At 44.1% G+C, this 21,195-nt stretch overlaps 2 protein-coding genes across 11 annotated transcripts in view; both read right to left on the bottom strand.

The window, feature by feature from the left end:
• LOC115327111 (F-box/WD repeat-containing protein 1A) overlaps window positions 1-7,968 on the bottom strand; it is a 29,628-nt gene extending 21,660 nt beyond the window's left edge. For 2 of the 10 annotated variants that reach the window (XM_029988049.2, XM_040498616.1), the window contains exons 1-2: window positions 7,405-7,503; window positions 4,460-4,692 (exon numbers count right to left, since the gene is read on the bottom strand). In XM_029988049.2, coding sequence (XP_029843909.1) covers window positions 4,460-4,692; window positions 7,405-7,473 — 302 coding nt within the window. In that variant the 5' untranslated portion in view covers window positions 7,474-7,503. Of the gene's footprint in view, window positions 1-4,459; window positions 4,693-6,410; window positions 6,694-6,915; window positions 6,979-7,171 lie in introns of those variants that run through there. The other 8 variants (XM_029988051.4, XM_029988050.4, XM_029988048.4 and 5 more) reach the window with 8 other exon arrangements.
• Window positions 7,969-9,092: 1,124 nt separating this feature from the next.
• LOC8051988 (exportin-7-B) overlaps window positions 9,093-21,195 on the bottom strand; it is a 58,206-nt gene continuing 46,103 nt past the window's right edge. The window contains exons 20-23 of the mRNA XM_029988046.3: window positions 14,977-15,115; window positions 12,273-12,415; window positions 10,578-10,804; window positions 9,093-9,789 (exon numbers count right to left, since the gene is read on the bottom strand). Of these exons, the coding sequence (XP_029843906.1) occupies window positions 9,708-9,789; window positions 10,578-10,804; window positions 12,273-12,415; window positions 14,977-15,115 (591 nt within the window). The 3' untranslated portion in view covers window positions 9,093-9,707. The remainder of the gene's footprint in view (window positions 9,790-10,577; window positions 10,805-12,272; window positions 12,416-14,976; window positions 15,116-21,195) is intronic.

The following is a 21,195-nucleotide window of genomic DNA, read 5'->3' as shown; positions in this document are numbered from 1 at the left end:
AACTGTTAAAACAGCGACATGCTATGTTTTGTCATCATTCAAAATGTTGCTCTCTTGTACTAATGAACATAAACTCACCTAGTAATAACAAATTTTTACATCTTTTTTAAATAAAATTGTTAATACTAACCAATAGACCCTTTCCGAAATTCAGTGCCATCTGGTGGTTTGTAAAGCAGTTTAGGTTTTGCCATATCAATGGCGGAAATGAACTTGTATCGGAACAGTCAATTTCGCAAGTCAACGGCACGCGAGGAATTGTTCAGTGAGAGTTCTTTCTCGATCACTTTCAGTTCGATGGTGACCAAGAACCTGCATTCAGAACAAAGCTCCAACCCACTCAGATGCCTCAAGAAAATTCTATACACCAAAGTGCTTTAAAGCCGATTGTGTGCCGCCCACAGATTGACTGAATCTGAGTTATTGATAGTGATCAAAGTGGCCAGAGTGAATTTCGGAAAGGGTCTATTCCCCTAGAATCTCTAGCCCAAGAAAATTATATACATGAAACCAAAACAAAGTCAAACACCTTCTTTAGTAATCACTATTACAACCAGCACAGGGAGGTCACGTCAAAATATTCTATCCTCAATTGGTGCATTCCACATCAAACGTTCCAGAGTTGCACCAACCAAGTTGTCAGTTACAATCCAGATCTGTCCCAGCAATTCGGGTTCCACTGACAACTTGCCAGCGACGCCGAAATACATTAATTTTTTGCACCATCTATCAAAAATGAGAGGCAGCCGTCCTACCGCTCGATTAAGGGGAGGCACTCCCTTAGAGGGTCTCCTTTCTAAGTACTAGTGCTATTTCAATAAAATTGGCAGGGTATACTATGCATGCAAACTTGGGAGGCTACACCAACTTTCAGCTAAAAACGTCAGTTTCGCGCCAAGTTACAGCCTTATATCTCAAAAATACTATGCAGCTAGTAGTGCCTAGGGGAAAAAACTATCGTTACAAAACAGTACCAAAATGTCACAATTTGTTTCCTTGGATATAAGGATGAGTGACTAGACTAATCGGTAGTGGGTTTCAAATAATGTTAAGCGCCATATTTAGCGTTAAAGTTAACTTCGAAAAAGGGATTAATTTCATTCATATTTTTACTGTTACAAAAGTTGACATTTTCTTGCTAAAGAGATAGCAATCTTGAAAAGGTAAGCACATAGTCGAGTTCTCCAGTAAATTTCACTCCAGAAAAACCGCACAGCAGTTACGAAGGTACTTCAGTCATCGAATGATAGTTTTTGAGCAATGAAAAAATGGTCAAAACATGAAGCTGAGGAAAACGCGTTTTAAAATCTATATTGTGTTCCACTTTCCATGGCACTTTCCACTTGACCTAAAATGCTCCAGGAGCGTACGGCAGTCTCCCCTCTGCATTGCCCTTCTGTGCTTTGGCCACAGCTTCTATCTTTTGTTTTTTGCGCGATGCCTCGGTGCCTTCACTTGGGCCTTTGCAACCTTCGTCTGAGTGACCTTCACGGCCTGTGATGTCTGGTGGCTCCCTTGCTCAATGCCCACCTCCAAAATAACTTTCTCAAAGCCTAGAGGACCCAGGTTGAAGAGTGCAAGAGCCGCAGCACACTCGACAATACTTAGATAAGCGACCTTTGGGCACCTTTTCCAAAGCAAGGCGTTGAAAGAATCATTCCCGTTCTGGGTTTTCATCTGGGAACATCTTTCAAGAAAATCATTCCGTGATAGGCGGTTGTACAAGGGCACTAGCTTCTCCGCTATCTCCTTGGAAAAGCTGGCTTATGTGACCGAGATGCTGGTGATTCTCTCGCTTCCTTGAGAGCCTTGCTTCGGATCAAGTGGCACCAGGACTCCATCCCAGTGGAACAAGCGAAATGAATTGGCTCCTTGTCGGGGGGTGGTATGAATGCAGGCAAGGCACTGATGCAGGAGACTGGCATATACACTCCACGCTGCATAGAGTCACGTGGCAGGTTTAAGTGAATCGGAGTTCCTTATTCACCAGTGTGCTCAATAAGAGAACGTGCGGTGTTCTTTTCTATGCGGTTTCATGTTTGGTACGCACAACGTCTCGCAAGGAGCTCTATACCAAAAGAAGGAGGGTTAAGCACTTTTTCTAATGAGGGGTGTCTGTCTGTGCTAGACCTAATGAACGCGGAGCGAGCGCACTTTGAGAATGGCAAATTGGCGTGACCGCGCGCGTTTTTATGAAGCGCGCTTGGCCGCCTGTACATCAGAAATAATTTATTTCGGAGTAAATACTCGATCTACAGGAATAAAACTTTTTGACATCATTCTTCGGGAGTTATACAAGCTGATAAGACTATTTTTCAAAAACATGACTTTTTCAAACAATTGTGATTTTAAGGCTAGGCCCCCCCTTAAGAAAAGGCCAAGGAAACTACAGCCCAGGGCCCCATATCTGAGAGTAAATGTAGTGGAACTTTGAACATTTATCCTCTGCAAAATGTAGCACCAAGTTTGTTCAGTTCCAGGAATATTGTAGGGGCTTCAAAAACGGGACCATTCTACTGCTCTAGAAGGCCTCCTTCACATAAGGTGGTTCATGTTTGCTGAAGAGTATTCGCAGTGCCTTTTGTGGTTTTCTGGCAATCACCGCTAGCTACAGTGGCACCACAAAAAGTCCCCTTGTCTGATCAGGAGCAAGCCCCGATGAAAGGAAAGCTTGAGATTCTCTTCAAGAATCACAAGATGAGGGTTTGCCGGGCATCCATAGTGCTGGGTGTTCAAACGAAAAATAAACTATTACTTGTTTATTAATTCAAAGGCCTCCAAAAACCTTCAATCTTCGCTAGGATAAAAAAAAACACCTCTAAACTGATGTCGCTTGCAGCACTCTACAATGCTGGCTCGCTGCCCCGACAACCGGCGCGCATCGGCAGACGCCATCTTTGCCGCAGGATCCTCCGGTTAAAGTTTCTCCTAGTTAGAACCAGATGCGTACCAAACGACCTCCCATTTTACCACAGCAGAAAAATATGCCCTAATTCACAAGGAATCACATGTGGCTCTTATCTGCAGTGTATGTAGTACTTTTGTTCTTTATCTTTAATTAAGAATAGATGATTTGGAGAAAGACATTTAGGCACTCTTCCCCAAAGCATTTTTTTGCTGCAGTCTGATACTGTAAAACCCTTTATTTTCGCGGCCCCTATTTTTCGCGAATCGGTCACAGATGACATAATCGCAACCACTAAATTTCGCGAATTCCAGACGCCTGCATTGAAAATCTTAAGGACCGAAATTTTTGCGCGCCCTTAAATTTCGCGAATTCTTCAATTCGCGAAATTCGCGAAAATTGAGGGCTCGCGAACATTAAGGGTTTTACAGTATATGTTGATAAAAACCAACAAGGTAAAATCAAAACCACAAAACCAGGTTCAAGCACTTAGATGCCACAGAGCAAGGAAGTCACGGGGAGCAACTCTCCGCTTCCACATGCTCAATGTTTCTGTAAATACACATTTTTGTCATGCCCACAGAAATTATGCTTCACGGATTATATTACTTCTGATTATGAATATGTGCCTCAGACGGCCTACAATTTTGAAAATATTTTGTGCACTACATCGTAAGCGCATGTGGTCACGGAAAAGAGGGTTGGAGCACCCCCAAACACCCGATTGGTGATTTCTGTGCAGAATAAAAATCAAATTTCAAACAACAATTTTTTTTTTTTTTTCTGGCTTATTGGCATTTTGTAGATTGTGTTGGTGCAAGAAACTTAGCAAGCATAAATCAGAGCCGTATATTGGGAGAGTTTGGCCAGTGGGTGTGGCGACGAAGGAGAGCGCCGAAGGAGCGAGAGAGAAAGAAGGGAGCAGAGATGAGACGACCACCATTTTTTAGCAACGCTGTCGGCGACTGGTCGGAGAAGAGCACTGTTGAGGCTACGCGCTGTCTGCTACGGGCCGACTTCTTTTTCGCCTGAATAAAAGTTTGCGGCCATACGCCGAAAAATCTTCATTTATTAGCGTTTTAACCCACCGAGGAATAAAAGAATGTCATTTTCTTGCCAGAGCCAACGATATAAAAGGCAATAATCGAGATTTAGATGCCGATCCCACGCATTCCGCCGGGAGAATGATCGAAGATGGCGGCCCTCCCCACTCAGCTGGGAGCAGCCGGGAGTTCACGCGCATGCGCTCATGCCTCTCGCTCTGCGCCACGTGCCGATTGGCTCACTCGGGAGGAGCGCGTTACGGCGGCGAGATCATAGACTGACCAAACTCTCCCCATATACGGCTCTGGCATAAATATGTGGTCAGTGTCCCCTAACCCATTCAGCAGCAGAGTCAACAATTCCGGAAAGAATCCACTCCATTATTCTTCATTCCTTAAGTCGGAGTGAACTGCATCGATTCGACAACTCGACAAACTAGCGGCATGCAGGCATACAGCAGAACCAACAATGGAATGCTCCCCCGTGCGTCTGGGAGGGAAGGCCACACACCCTTTCTTGGGCAGCAAGGAGATGAAGTCTCGCTGCAACATGGGCCTGAGGAAGGTGCTGATGCGGGAGTGCTGGCAGTGCGACATACGCGAGAGCAACGCCTCGACAAACTGCGTCTGCACCTCCTCGGGCCAGGTGTCAAAGGTGACCAGGCAGCGCTCGCGGTCAGCCAGGGAAGCTGGGTGTCCACCTGTACCACCACACTGCTTCGTAGATTCACATAGTTGCGTGGCCTGCAAGCACAAGCATGCATCCATGAGTGTTCAATGCTACTCCAGACATTGAGCAAGACAGTCATCTCAGAGTCCACTCGAGAGGACTTCTCTTCCATGGTACCTTACAAATTTACTTCACTAGGACATTCTGAAGACTGCAACCGAAGTGGCCGCAGACCCGCATTGTAGCACCCCTCCACTCCAGAACTGCCAAAAGATAACCCAGCTTCCATTATCTCGAACGTGACCCTCCATATGTGGGAGTGCTTTTTCGTGAAAAAGCTAGAGCTCGCAAATGACAGCCGACACCTGTTCCACACTTCCTAAATGTAGAGTTTATTCTGAACACTGGTAGCCAACATGTAAAAACATTGTATGATGGCCCCTAACACTTTGCATCACCGTCGGTAAGCCAATTCCTTATTTTTGTCCAGGAAACATACAACAGAGTTCTAAAACAAATTGGCACTTTGCATTTGTTGAAGTTTGATTGCGGTGCCAGTCATGTGCCACTTAAGCCATCACTGATTAATCACAGAGCAACGATTATGTGAGTATATTAATGACTGCTACCCACCCAACCACCACCTATAAAAATTAAATACTAACACAGCTATAAGGTCTCCTCTGAAAGCCAATTAGATATGTCAGTCAGTTTCTGAACAAGGAAGCAAAAAAAGATGAAGGAAGGAGAAGGCGGAGGACAGACTCTGGTTTCGTCTTTGTGTACCGTTACAAGAGGTCAGCTAACCAGTCCCGCTTAATTGCTGTAGACAGCTATTATCTTCAAAGTTATTCCCCCTGGCTGCAAATCGAGGTATGCATAAGCCAGGAAATGCCTAAACCCTTCCAAGTGTATTTACTTTAATAAATCTTCCTGTTCCTCAATAAAGCAGCCAGTACCAGCTACTGATGCTGTTACAGTGTGTGCAACAATGCTCACAAATTTTTTTATTATTATTACAAAGTTCCAAAATGGCCACACTCAGTTACAGTTCAATGTTCCAACCCATAAAACATGGCTATTTTTTTTAAGCGACATGGTGTGGTTTAGTAAGCAGTTTGTTTCAGATATATACACGCCCATGAAATAAATCCCTAAATTCATTAAAAACGTGTCAAGTAATGCAGTCAGCAAACACAAGTAGGTAACAAAAAAAACAAAAAAAAACTACTCATACGAACAATGCAAGAAATTGCTGAAAAAGACGACAGGCTAAAGACGACAGGCTATTACCTTGTAATTAAGGGAACAGAGAAAACAAGTTTAATAGCAGTCACGAAAAAAGTAGTTGACTTTTTTACCACTTTGTAGTCCGTACTCGGACAGATAAACCATTTTCTGGTCGGCACCAAGGCCAACACAACAAGCGCGGTTGAGCAAATAACCACCGCCTCAGATGTAGAACCTTTAATGTGTACTAGCACCATACTATAGTCAAGAAAGCTATTTAAATTAACGGGAGAAAAACTAGCCGAGGTACGGCGGGTTGAAAATCCCGATCGATTATCGCAGGTAGTTACCAGCCATGCGCATTTCATCGTCCAGTCGCCGTAAAGAGCGCAGGCATTGCTCCAAAATGAGCCCCGATAATGGAGCTGCCTCACAGAAATGGGTCTGCAAATAGGTTGAACAAGTTCGAACTCAATCAATGTTGAGGTTCACTCCACTTCACTAGCTGCGCATGCTTTGATCGGTAACCCGAGTTGTAAAGTGGTCGACCCTCTTTACTTACATCCATGCAGCTTGTCCGCAATTGCGCAAATGTTTTTAACACTCCGCTATCAAATGCAACTCAGTTTGCCATCGAGAGCACTAGCACGGTCCTTCAGCAAAAGCAAGATATGACGGAAAACGCAAACAATATGCGAAAAGAAAAAGAAAAAACAAACAGGCCGGATCACCGAACCGCAGCTGACAGGATACACAGGCCAGAAGCTCTTTTGTACGTTGAGAACGAATAGGAAACTGAGTTTACAAGACTCCAGGTTAGACGCTCTGTTCGTGCTCCGGACTGTAGACTACGTGCGATCCGAGAACTTTGCAGGCCCAACCCAAGCAACCGCATCGCAAAGCAAGGAGGCTCCCATCCCTTTAGGCCTAACCACCGCTGTTCAGTCACATCGGTTGACCACCGATTTACGTTAAATTTACGCCACAGTAGCACAATAATAATGGAAAGACAAGCAGAAAAACCACGTCACAAGCAATATGGTTGCATAACTAAATCTAGAACTTACATAACGCCTTTTCTGTCGCGAATGCCAAGCGGTAGACAGGAAACTTTTTGAGGACAGACTGACTTACCTACCTGAGCAAAAAAAATTTTTTTTTCTTTTTTTTTTTTTTTGGCACGAATTAAATGTTGTAGCCTCTTGCACAACTACTAAAAAGTGCTTCCACGACTACACAACAGACATCATAATAATTCGTAACGCATTAATGGCTTCATAACACTTTACAGCCAGACACAAAAAAGACAACAAACCGGTTTACCTTGCGTCTTTGCCCAAAATGTGTTAGCCGAAGTTCACGAATTAGCACAGGCAAGTTTTGGTCCCCGGGAACCGAACCACGAATAATGGCACAGCACAGACTGTTCATATACACCACCAATGCCGACAAGCACGATTAAATCCCAGATTGCTGTTAGGCCTAGACGGCTGGTAATGCCGAGCTCGCCAACGTCTCGCCCATCATAATATTGCGACCACCCGTTCACAACTCACCCGGGAAGAACTTTCAGAGCACACACTTCGCAAACTGATGCCCGCAATTAACGCCAGCGTGACCGTCATCAAGCGCACAATGAAGCAGCAAATGTTGATACCAACCTGAGTCGGGACATTTTTCTCTTCCGATAATGTTGTATCCATTATCTCCCCCACAACTCCCAACTGCAGGAGTGTAGAGATCGGAATTCTAGCACAGTCACGGGCTACCCCCAGTTATTTCCCCCCTCTAAACACAACAATACAGTCCCTCGCACAAAGACGGAAGTATGAAACGTGGTGAAACAACGGAAATAGCGGCCTCTGGCGGTTTCTTTTGGGATGCGCTGCTAAAGGCGCGTCTCAGGCGTTCTCTGGGTCCCAGAAACGCACGCGGCGGCGAATGAGCACGGGGGTCACGGTGGTAGCCCGACCAGTTGTTGCCGCGTCCCGGATTCACCGAGGCGGTCGCTATACGGGTCAGCTCACGGCGCAAAATTTGAAACTCGGCTGCGCACCTCCGTCCCTCCGTGTGGCGGCGGCACTGGCGGCACCATCAACCCACGCTCCACACCCCCTCGCTACTCGAGCCGCATCGGAAGCGAGCACGTCCGTACATTGCAGGCTTCCCCAAAACACGAACGAACGCGACGTAACACGATTTTTTACTCGAAAGGCACACAGAATGACCAGAAGGTCATCAAACGTTTTCCACTACATATTTAAGCTACTTTCTTGAAAGCGACCAAACAAATGCCAGGCCATACCGAAGGAACCGTGGCAAACAGAAGATGCCTAAATGTATAAAAAGTTGCATAACACAGGAGCAAGTTTCATCTTTGAATAAAATGTTGCAGTGGTTCTGGCCAAGAATAAACTCCCCACATCACAAGCTTCTACTTACAGCAGCGTTGTTCTTGAAGAGGTTTCACACCCTCCATCCACAATTCCTTTTTTAAAAAGTGGCAGCTTGTACTGGAAACAGCACACAGTGGCTACGGTGGATCCAGCACTGTAAAACGAACTGAAGAAATCAGTGCCTGCGCATAGCAAGTTCAAACTTTCATTATGTGCATTAAGGTGGTGAAGCCTAGCTGCTGAAATTTTAAGCCATAGCTCCCTTTCTGTGCAAAATGAGACCAAGAAACTTGCCAAGGTCAACAATGGATGGGTTTGAAGATGACAAAATTGGCAATGCCTGAAATGTGTAGTGCCATAGGTGGAGCGAGCAGACGACACATACAATCATCTGCTCGATGAGTCTATTAGGAGATGGCACCATGCATCACAAGAATCGGTAGCCTGCGAACCTGTCTGGCCGTTTACCCTGACAAGTTTGTTGGTGCCACTTTTCCCAAAAAAGGAACTATGCCTTAAAATATCACCAGTTAAGATGCATCACCTCAATGCACATTCGGTGAAAGTTTGAGCATTCTATGTGCAGGCACCAATATTTCAGGCTCGTTTCACACAGTGAAGCAGCAACCATATAACAGCAAAAACATAATGAAAAAAAAAAAAATGAATACAGAGCAATATTTAATGCCAAAAATTAAAAAAAAAAAAGTTTTTTTTTTTTTTTTTCTAATGCCACAATAAATTTGGCTGGAACATCAAAGGGTAGCTTTGTCCGAATGAGAACAAGCTCTTGAAGGATGCTCACTTGATCCTCCGCTGTTCACAATGCACAAGTGACTAGTCTCAAGAATATTTACATCAGTTTATTTTTATGTACACTTCTGAGTAAAAAAATATCAGCACATGCTCCTTGGAATGAAAAGTTTTTGCAACAAAAACCGAACTACACAAATTTAATGCCTCTTTAAGAGGGTTATAACTGGTCAATTCAAATAAATACCTCACTAGCATTTGTCGACCTCGACATGCAACCTTTATATACACATTCATTTCAGGCGAATACTTAAATACTCTCAACACAATATGAGAAACCTACAGTCCCAGTGCTCCATTTCCCCTTTCATTTTCCAAAGAAAACAAAAATCATGTACACAATCAAGAGGAACTGTCACATATAAACAATGCCAGCAGCAGCATACATCTATGACCAAAATCTCTCCCACAAAAAAATGTCATTTAGTTCCTTCAGGACCTTTGCAAAGACAAAACTATTGAAGCAAAAAAGCTCAGTACATTCAATTCAATGTACAAGCCAGACACTCAAGCCCAAAAGCAACAGAAGCTTGGACAGGTCGGAGCTTGTGTTAAAAAGGGGGAAAAAAAAACCGGAAAAGCTGGCTCTAAAACAAACACCATTCAAACCATTCGAAGCAGCAACAGAGGCAGCTTCACAAGATGCAGTGCTATGTCATCATATCCAAGGAGGCAGGACCTTTCAGAGAGTCATTGATATCCCTCCGGAAGACTGACAAGTTTTGGGTGAACCTGCAAAGCAAGGAAGGTCAAGTGAGTCACCACACTATGGTGCTACAATACCTCATTCAAAACGCACTGAACAAGACGAGGAGAATGGCAATTTGCTTTACAAAAGCAAAAGCCAGTGACTGTGCCCAGGTAACCAACTTCCAGGGCATTCCATAGAAAAAAAATTCCGAGGACACCTAAGCACTTCTTAAGAGTTGCGAATGCGAAGGCATGAATGTCGTTCTTCCGCTCCCTTAGTTCGTCTGCAGTGTACTGGCGTGGACGGCCACATTTCGCTACTGCCGAGATTGCCGAGCGCGTGCTCCCGTGAAGCGGCCGCAGCACCCCACCCTTTCTCCAGCAACGCCTGCCACGAAAGTGGCAGCCGAGCGCGCGCTCTCGTGAAGCAGCTGCACCTTTCATACTCGTGAAGCAGCTGCAACTTTCTTCTCATAAAATAGTCTTTTATAAATAAATATCCTTCACAAAGCACGCACAGCGTTACTGAGACCAAAATTACCGTCCAACATCTAGGAAAAAGAAAACCTGGCACTTAAACGTTTAACAGCCTCGAAGCTTGTCAACTATCTCATTACAAGCATGCCAAGAAGGGGAGGGGGCTCCCATTCAGTAAATGGATGCAGGTAAAAAGATCTTTGAACTGTGAATCCACTGCACCTCCCGTCAAATCGTCCACCCCACCAATTTTGTGTGTCAGCAGATTTCTCTCGACACTTTCCACCTATATAGAAGAGCCACTCCCCAGCAGGCCTCTCAGAACCAGCAGCAGAGCAAGAACAGGGACCCACCTGTCCCTGTTCTTGGTGAGCAGGTTGCGCTCAATACCGTCCATGAGCGAGTCGAACCACTGTGACATGGTGGCTTGCTTGTCTACTGGCTGGCTGCCCACCAGGCTTTGACGCAGCTGGCCAAAGTATTCCTCGTTGAGCAGGATAAGGCCCAGCAGGGGCCTCGACATGGACCACTGGTTGCGGCAGTCCTCAAACATGATGATGTTCAGGATCGTCGACAGCATCTGCAGCCACCCAACCCGCCCAGTCAACCGGGCATGCCCGCCAAAATGGACAGGCACGGCTCGTGAACTATCTCAATTAGGAGACCTTGCAAGTACACCAGCCAATCTGTGAGGGTAAAAATATAGTCTTCCTAGGCTCTATTTGACATCCCAAACATAATCATTGACCAGGTTAAAAGAGTGAAAACGACAGCACAATTGTTGACTTCCAATAATTTGCAGATTTGATCATATTTAGATCATAAAACAATATCCAGTACTATTCTCATGGACTCAATAGTAAATTTAAAAATCCAGACAATTGGAACATCTTCAGGGGACATACTAAACTTCAGAGAACGGAAAAAGCAGAGGCAATGATGTCTCTAGACTTAATTCCGATTTCTAAGAACAAGTTTGCCAAATTAAACTGAAATTCCCCAATCCACCCCCACCCCCCCCCCCCCCCCCCCCCCCAAAAAAAATTAAAAATAAAGGCCCCTACACGACCCAACATGAGTTCAACCTTCCATTAGAATAGAAACAGCAGAACTGAAGTGTAAACTGCAGTAACACGTCATGGGCCAAAATTAAGCTTGAGAACACCAGAAGAGGTTGTTCCAGTGCCAGTGCTTCTATGAACATTAGCAACCTTGTGCCAGATCACCCAAAGAAAGCAGAGAGCTTGTTCATTGTGGGAGGTCTTGGACAGAACAGTGCCCCACAGCCAGGGTAGAAAATAAAAATGAAGACGATTTAAATCGGACCAGTTTTACCACAATAATTTAAATCAAAGCTTTCCTGCAAAAATTTTCCACAAAGTAGCTTTTTATTTACCGTTTCTCTACCATCTCATGCTTCTTTTTGTGCATTTCTTTTGTATTTAAATTAAGGAATCATCCAACAAGAAAGATTCATATCGGGCTGAACAGGAACACAAAGCGTCGGTCTTCTTAGCACATCGGAACATTGAGCTTTCTTTCTACCATCCACTTCGTTTGTCAGTTACATAACATTCTACTGCAAGTAAATAAGACACTAGAAAAGTAATGTCCTATTGCAAGAAAATGAGAACACAAAAGAAAGAGCAAATAAAGCTTTTACACTAACTGAAAAAAAATCACGCCATTTTCTTTATTTTTACTGTGGCGGATGGCGGGGTTTACTCAATAAAAAGTTTTTACTAAACTGAACTTTAAATTTACAATAAAACTGTCTTCCAATTTTTTTTGTGATTGGGCAAAATGATTAATTAATCTGTTATGTTTAAAAAAATACATTTAGTGATTAAGAAGCCTTATTTTATAGCTAGTGATTTAAATCAAATTAATCCTATTTAAAACAAATAGATCTGACTGTAAATCAAATAATTTTTAAATTAATTTAATTTAATTTACTTTTAAATCTTGTTTAAATTTTGTTTTGTTTTTCAGTGTTTTTGTTCAGTTTTGTTTTTCAGTTCCCAGTGTCCAGGGATATGGGCAATTACCTGCTGCAGGATTTCTGGATGTAGCTCCAGGACACGAAGGCAGGGCTCTGGTGGGCCTTTAGAGCTGCCCTTGGACAGGCGCCGGAAGAGGAAGCTCACCATGTGGTCCAGGGTGGCACAGCACCCCGTGCACACCATTGTGTCTGCAAGGAAACAGCGTCTTTTCATTGCTAAAGCACCTGCAACAGCGGCACCAGTTCTGGCCGCCACACTTCTCAGCTTGGCACTCTCATGTCGCCATCGAGTTATGACCGAGACAATCGTGCTCAAACGTTGGAACTGGCTAATGGTTGTGTGAAGCAAAGCTTCTCAAACTTTTCCATTTCGAGGAACCCCTATTTGCCTTATTTACCTTGAATGCCAGCCATGGAGCCCCTCCCAATCTCAGCACCAATGCAATCGGGTGGTATCACCAGATGCCTTTTCACTTCCGATAAGCAGTGTTCCGCCATTTGGATGAACAGAGTCTGCCACTTTCCATTTTTGTTTACATGCAGATGACCAGTTACTGGCATTGTTTTTGGTGCCAGTGAAACGGAACAAGCACAGCGAGTGCCTGTCAACGACTAAACAAAAGTATGACCGGGGACGCATTTGGGGTTGCATAAACCTATGCTTACTCAGCTTTTCCTTTCCGAGTCAGTCCGGCGGCACCTACTGGGGCCATTTTGGCCAGCAAAAAGTCAACTACTCAAACGCCTGCTCGTTTCGAGCTCAAGTTCGAATAAAAACTGGAATGCATTAGAATCAAGTACCAGACGATGCACTTTTAAAGCGCAGCTCTTAGGCACCCGGTTCCAGGTTGAGAGCCGTCGCCGTAACCGCATGCACTGCATTATGGGAAGTTAAAGTTTCCCCGCTAAATTTAGCGGGGAAAGTGAACTGCCGTTCAGGTCACCCGACGTCAATTTCCCCGCTAAATTTAGAAGAGACACTTAACCCATTAAATTTAGCGAGGAAATTTTTGCTAAATTTCCCGCTAAATTTAACAAAAATTTCCCGCTAAATGGGAGGGGAGGAGGAGAGGAGGAGGGGAGGGTATGAAGGGGGAGGAGAGGCATACACTGCCCTCCTTCTCAAGAGCTGCGCTCTAATTTCGTATCACAGAGAATTGTAAACGAGTTTAATTTTTTGTTCCCAACTACTGTGGCTGGCACGGTCGATCGTGATGCAAAAGGACTTGAGCAAGCCGCAGAAAACTGGCTCCGAGCATAGAAAGACACGGGGAAAATATTCATGAACATGGCCTAGCAAGATTTGGAGCTAAAATTAGGTCACCTAAAGCCACTCTATAGAGCAGTGCAGAAGCCCACATGCCCTCTAAACAATGATTCACATACCAGGGAGTAATTGTTCCATCGTTATGTCTCAGTGGGCGACATTACAGAGTAGTGTAAGGAAGGGAAGACAAAGAAATCTTTTAAAAAAGCATTACGCAAGGGCAAAGATGGTCGAGAAAGTTTTTGGGCTTGGAGAACCCTCAAGGGTACTCTGGGTAACCCCTGGGTTCCTAGGAACCCAGTTTGAGAACCCATGGTGTAAAGTATGGGGTCCATAAACTTTGAGGGTCTACCATTCAATAGTCATCCATTTTAGTTTGTGGCCTCTCCTCGTTTGCCTCCGCCCATTCGCAAGTGGGTGGAGGCAGTTTCTTTTGCAAACAGAGGAAAAGGGCCCCCTAAAATATATATATATTTTTTTTTTTTTTGCCAGGCAATTTATTACGCTGTCAGAAGACTACCCATTCAATTTTTTGACAGTGTCACATATATTTTTAATAAAGTAAAAAAAAAAAAATGCAACTGCTCGAAACCGAAATTGGACTGGAGGGACTGGAGAGGAAGAAATATAAAAGAGGAGAGAGTTGTTGCAAATCACATGGCTACACCCAACCACGTTTTATTTTTTATTTGGTTTTTTTGGTTGTGCGAAGCAGACGAAAAACACCCACGTCGCACAAAAAACTCGAAAGCCAACCACTTTCTGCTTGACATTTGTGCGTTTTTCAAGCTCTTACCAATACTTGTCCGTAAGACAAGCAACGTCTTCAGCCAGGAGAAGGGGCGATGACTCGGCGACCTCTTTGTGCGAATCAGTTTGGTGGTTGGGCGTGTTGTACAAAATAAATCCCGATTGTTTTGATCAATAAACAATTTTTCTTTCAAAGACAGAGAGATTCGCTGGGACCGCGAACGACAGTTCTTAAGTAGAGGTCCACCCCGTCGCCCACCGCCATCGCTTAGTCCGCTTTGTTCAGCCATCTACCCCGCGACTTCCGAAATACGACGTCATGTTGAGAATTACACAGAGAATGCAGAATGCTTCCAATTCTCTGTGCAACTTTTTTTTTTTCTTCTTTTCAAATAACGTATTTGCAGCTTCTTAGAAGCCACAAAAAATGGGTATCATATTTTTTTCTTTTTTTTATATTGAATGTGTGCCTTCGATGACCCATGACTGATTATATTTGGAATGTGTGTTCAAACCGTAGAGAATGGCACGTGACCACGGAAAAGAGAGTGAGTGCGACTCAAACCGGCCAGTTCTCGATCGGCGGTTTTCGGGCGGAAAGAAATCTTATTTTGAGCCGCAAATTGTGTTTTGGGTAGTTAGACTCACATACATCATGTAGAAATAAAAGCTTGGCGAGCATAAATACCCTGTCAGTGTCCCTTTAAGCAGCATTCAGGGAAGAACTACTCACCCAAAGCTGTGAGCCCTTCAGAGACAGAGGAGAGAATGTAGAGGAACACTGGTGGCTCCAGGTTGCTCAGAAAATGCATGTGGTCCTGTGCCAGGCACTCCAGCAGAACGTAGTATGCCTGACTCAACTTGGGGTAGTCCTGAGAAATAAAAAAGCAAAAACTTCACCATCCAAAGCACTGGTTCAAGCTCTTTCCAATAGACATGCCTGTCTAGGAACACTCCGAATGAAAGTTCCATAGCAAGATTTCTTCCAAATTAAAGTTCCCGAGCAAGCAGATACAAACAAACAGATTTCTATAACCTTGATATACCGACCTGTCCCTTCAATATTCGCGACTCCAGCGACATATAGGGGAGGCCACTATCTGGCGAATATGGCGGTCTACTACAGGTCGTGCTATGCCATGTGCAACCGCAACGCACAATGCTGGGGCATCAGCAAGCAACCATTGGACTCAAAATGCTTTGCCCCACTCTTTATCCTCCACGTTTCGAACCCACAGCGATGTGTAGGCATAAGCGAGCTTCCAGAGGCTTCGCTTTCTTCGAGGAAGCGATGAAAGGACTGCTGACTGTCCTTCCACGGCGCTGATGAATGCTGATAAAAGCGAAATGCCTGGATGCCGCGACTGCGTAGGTTGCGTGCAGAGCAACCTGGGAACAAGCTGATACTACAGTTACGACAGTCACTGGGCCATCACGCAAACCATCGACAACATGCAATTACGGAAACCACAAGAGACCAGCGGAAACCGCGAAAGGATCTGTTCCGGCCAGTTCAGGGTTTTTCGGCTAGGTGCCGTTCCTTTTGCTTAAAGGGGAACTCCGCCGACTTTTCGAGCTACCTAATCCAAAGGCATAATCTGAATGCGGATGGCTTCCTGATTCCAAAATGCTATCCCGTTATCCCAGATTCACTCTAGTTAATTAAAAAAAGTGATATTTTGTTTGTTGCCGAAACCGAAACATTGTTCTCCCTAGTTTCTCCCCAGTTTTCCCCGCCCCCCAAGCGTGACGTCACGGGTGGGCAGCGAGGCGCGCGGCCGGCCATCAGGTACGCTTGCGCCCACCTTTCTCGCGTTGAACAGCGAGAAAACCTGGGCATTCGTGCTGTTTGAAGTTGATAATTATCTATATTTGCACAAAGTATGACCTTGCCCTACGTGCTAAACTATAAGTAAAAAAAAAAAGGAGCAATTGAAATTTTGATAAAACCATTTTTGGAACTTTGTACGCTAAAGCCGCGGCTCGCTAGTTTCGTGATATCGCTAGTAAATCCATTCTATTTTATTATAAGATGGCTGGCAAAGAAAGGAAGAAAAGTCACGCAATACATGTTTTCACAAATCGCCAAAGCACCACGGAAAATACTCGGAATGTGGGTACAGATGCCCCACACGCTCGTATAACCTGAAGGAATGTGCCATTTGTTTTAGATTTTCTTTAAAAAAGTTACTGTTGCAGGCACCAGCACGTGTAACTACTCTTGTGGCATAAATATGCTCCTTGGTGGTTAAGTAATTTAGCAAAAGATCCATAGACTATTTCTGAAAAGCACTTCTAGTCTATGCCATTTTCAGCGTTCGTGCGTGTGGCGCGTACATTGCTCGCCTTCCAAAGCGACGAACATGTGCGTGCTGGGCTGGGACCTAACACATGTAGACTGATTCTTGTAAACAATGAAATGTATAGAATGGTATGAACTGCATTCGTGTAGATCAGATGGCAGGTTACTGGTCATAAAGATTGTGTTAAAACAACAATTAAAAGAACTCTGCAAACACCAAGCCAAACATCAAGGTGCAATGGAATGCGTATAAAATACACAAATACACTGTTCATTTTCAAATAAAGAATATTTGCTTGTAGATACAATAAGTTAGGTACAAAAAGACATCATAAAACTTTTAATTCAAAATAAGTTTACAAAAGTACCTAAAAAAATGTGTACCCGTATTTTTTATTTTTAACTTTTGGAGTAGAATGCAACGCGTTCAAACACCCATCCACGACAGCACATGGGAAGGTGGTAATTCTATATGATTCTTTTTTTAAATCAAGTTTAGGTTTAGCAGTTTCCAACAGGTGTAAATTTGCATGCCTCTTCTCAACGACATTAATATTTTTATGGTTTAAAAAAAACTTTTCAGCCTACACAAAATTTCTCCGCAAAAAATGAACTAAAGACGTTTCCATCACTTCTTCTGCAAAGAATATTGCACGCCAACCATTTGACAAACCAGGCAAAGGCTCTATCGTATATTAATGGAGCTCAACACCTGCTCCATAAACCTCTGTAATAGCAGACAGGAATAGCAATATGTCGAAAGTCATGTCTAAATTCAGACTTGAACTGTGTTTAGACATTTTACTTCTCGTTTTCAACATATTGGCCGCGTGAGTGGAACTCCAAGAGAAGCCCGAGCTAGATTCGACGTCCGAAACAGAAATAGTGTTTATAAAAAATTTAAAAAAAAAATCACTGAACCAATTGTGAATGACAAATCTGAGTGTGAAAAATGCCGACCATAGTGCTAGATTGTGTACTATTTTTCTAGATATTATTAGCGCGCTTCTTTGGACGAATGTCGTAGTGGTCACAGCCAGCTTGAGTTTGCATTTGCCGCTCTTGAAAAGGATACTCAACTTGCAGCACGTGGCTATAAAGTATTCCGAGCATAAGTGAGAATGTTTCACGTGACACTAATTCTCTCGGCACACAACTCGCAAAAAAACACCTTGACGTGGCTGGCATCAATTGCTGCCGGGGCAACGCTTTTTTTTTTTTTTTTTCTTCCACGAAAACAAGGGTAGAAAAGAAGCTTTTTCTCTGCACATTTTCTAATCTATCACGGAGCACAGATTGCTACCCACTGCAAAGAAACTTTCAACCTTGAAGCTGCAAAAAAAATTATCTCGATCGCTGGCGCCCTGAAAGCCACTTTGCGGCTGCCCGAGTCGCTCGTCCGCCTGCCCACCCGTGATGTACGCGGGTAGGGAAAAGTAGGAATTTTTCATTGTTGCCAGTAGAGAGTCGCCTCCTGGAACCTTCTCAGCCGGCGTTACTTGAAAATTCAATAACTTCATGGAAAATTTGTATTTTTAGAAAATATTTTGGTTATCAGTTGAGAAAGGGTTATTGATGCGGCCTGCAAATTTCCAGCCAAATTGAAGTCTACCAAAAAATCGGCGGAGTTCCCCTTTAACTCCGCTTCATTTTTCATATTGAGGAAACTATGCAGCCCTCTTCAGTATCATCTAGGAAGACCAGATGTCAGATATTACGATCTAATTCCGTCTATATATTTAATAAACTGGCCAGCAAACTTTCAAATGAGCCAAGTCGCCGAAATCTGCACACTCTAGCGTGTGACGTAAGGCGCAATCATCAGCGCAGTCAATGCCACCGAGTTGAAGCAGCCAACATTGAGCCATTACGTCAGAGTCATGTCTATGTCATTCTCACGTTTTTTGTTTGTTTTTACTTCTCAGAGCGAAATTGAACAATGACGTCATGAGTTTCTCCTCCCGGTATTGGCTCAACGGTGCCCACGTGATCACCGTAACCCGGATGCGCTAGTTTGCACTGCCCTGCGCACCGCTGTTGTAGAGAACAACGTTTTGTTTACGGTATGGGCGCGGGCTGCATCTCTGATGCCTGGCTGCGATGCCTGGCGAAAGATCCATAGGCTCACGATGTTGTGTAGATGCCTGCTTGAACTACCAGTTGACCAGCCTGGGAGTTGTTTTTCATAAGTTTTCACACGACAGTGCGCCTCTGAATGTATGAAGAAACATCCCGTGCCGGTGGAACTCCGGGAAGTCAAATCGCAGAACAAGGATCTGTTCCGATTGCTTGTGCTCTTGACACTAACTAATTTGCTGTTACCAGCTAAATAGCAAAACGTGCGTAAAAAGATCAGTTCCGCTGTAAAACCAAATGAATGTGCACTGGAGCATACTTATCACATGATGATTGAAAACTTGCGACAGTGGTTTGAAAAACGGAAACTTGTGAAGTAGAAAGAAAAAGGGACAGACAACGTCTCAAACTCAGCTAAAAACTTTATTTCCTCTACGCCTTATATACACCTCCCCTGGACGTCGAACGTCGACACCACCACAACGGTTGATCACTGAACTACAAACAATACATCAGAATGACAATACACCAAACCGCAAACAATACATAAAAAAAAACAAAAAAACCTTATTATACAAACAGAAACACAAGGTGGTCACCACCGCACCCGGAAGGTTTTCGAAGCAGACAATGTAACACCAGCACTTGGAAACACAAAAAGACTGTCTCTAACTTACCCCCTTTCCCCTGAACTGAACCATGAACCACACACAGTCGCCAACAATGCCCCCCATTGCGATCCCGAACCCAACAATGCAAACAACACAGCGAAGCAGCCCCCTCCCCTTTTACGTTCACCCCACACTAGGTCTTTACAGTCAAAGAAACTTTTTTGACTCACTTCCAATTTACAGTGACGCTTGGCTAATGCAATTTCCCGATGTTTTTAAGCGAACAGTTTCTCGCACAACACGTCTCATCTCCTCGCGCTCTTTATGTACGATTTCTGTCTCTGACCAGTGCTCTGTACATGCATGCATGCACTCTTGGAGATGCCTCGCTAGTTCAGAGTTTGAAGCGTTAATCCGCACATTCCGTTTATGTTCTGTCAACCTATCGTTAATGCACCTTGCAGTCTGACATTCCAAAGGAATTTCATACACTACTCCACTGACACACGGAACAGATCTGTCACGATGCATTTTTTTACAATCTTTTTGTCCTGCCTCAAAAGGAGTCAGTTTAGTTAATTTGAAATCACATGTGAAAACGGTGTTAACCTCAAATCTCTCTGCACATGCCTTCAAGTCATGTGAAATGGAGTGAAAATATAGAATGGCAGCCCGTCGGTTCTTGACACTCCGCTTATCTTGCTTATCTTCGATCTGTATAGCAAGCTGCCGTTTCATGAAGGATTCTTGATAGCCGGCCCTCTCCAATCTTCCCCATTGTTTTTTTAAAGACTGCTTCATGTAATGAATGCGTGACCTTTGTAAAGCGTTCTGGGTCAGAGACTTCACTATCCCTGCCTTTACAATTTTAGAATGACAACTCTGCTTCGATAGGACGGGTTTTGGCGCCTGCTTCCCATATTCTCAACACAGCCCACTGTCCACATGAATGCACAAATCCAAAAATTCAATGACATTCTCCTCCGGCTTTTCCACAGTGAAACGCAGCTCAGGGGCCGCTGAACTTATTACATTTTGTAGAGAATCCGAAAGGTTATCTTGAAAAGTGCACACAATTATATCGTCTACATATCTTCGAACAAAAACCTACATCTGGGGGCAACTCTCTCATCTTCTCAACCACAACTCTGTCTAGGGTGTTGAGATAAAACTCGACCACAAGCGGCGCGACCGACGAGCTCATACAGACACCCTCCTGCTGTACGTACATCCGTTCATTATACTCAATAATTGTTGACTGCGGGTATCGGTCCAGGTGCGGTGATGACGATCTTGTGTTTCGGTTTGTATAACGGGTTTTTTTGTTTGTTTTTTATGTATTGTTTGCGGTTCGGTGTATTGTCATTCCGATGTATTGTTTGTAGTTCAGTGATCAACCGTTGTGGTAGTGGCGACGTTCGACGTCCGGGGGAGGTGTATATAAGGCCTAGAGGCAATAAAGTTTTTAGCTGAGTTTGAGACGTTGTCTGTCCCTTTTTCTTTCTACTTCACGAGTTTCCGTTTTTCAAACCACAGTCTCAGGTTTTCAATCATCATGTATAACTTACACCAGCTCACCTGCACTTTAACCGTTTCTTCATTGCTACTTCTCACGGCATTCATTACTTTCGCTGACTATTTTGCTATTGACAATAAACATGTAGTCTGCCGTACAACTTCATAAAGGTACACAATTCACGCTACTAAAGCAGGAGACACATGCACGGTCAAACGACCACCGTGTCGGTCGCACTACGTGCCGGGCGTTTCCCAGTGTACGAGCGTATATGTATCGTGCCTGTAGAAACCAGACGTGAAGACTCAGCTATTTTCGGTAAAATCAATGTGAAGTTGGAGCTTTAAGTGCCGAACCTACGAAGGGCATCTCGAACGCCCAAGCGGAGGCCTGATGATTAATTTGGACCACCTGGGGATCTTGTGACGTGCAACCGAGACCTCGGTT

This window comes from Ixodes scapularis, unplaced genomic scaffold (genome assembly GCF_016920785.2).
Source record: "Ixodes scapularis isolate PalLabHiFi unplaced genomic scaffold, ASM1692078v2 PGA_scaffold9__187_contigs__length_104089568, whole genome shotgun sequence".
Classification (NCBI taxonomy): Eukaryota; Metazoa; Arthropoda; class Arachnida; order Ixodida; family Ixodidae; genus Ixodes; species Ixodes scapularis.
The sequence above is the reverse complement of the archived record's forward strand: the minus strand, read 5'-3'. Positions and strand labels throughout refer to the sequence as shown.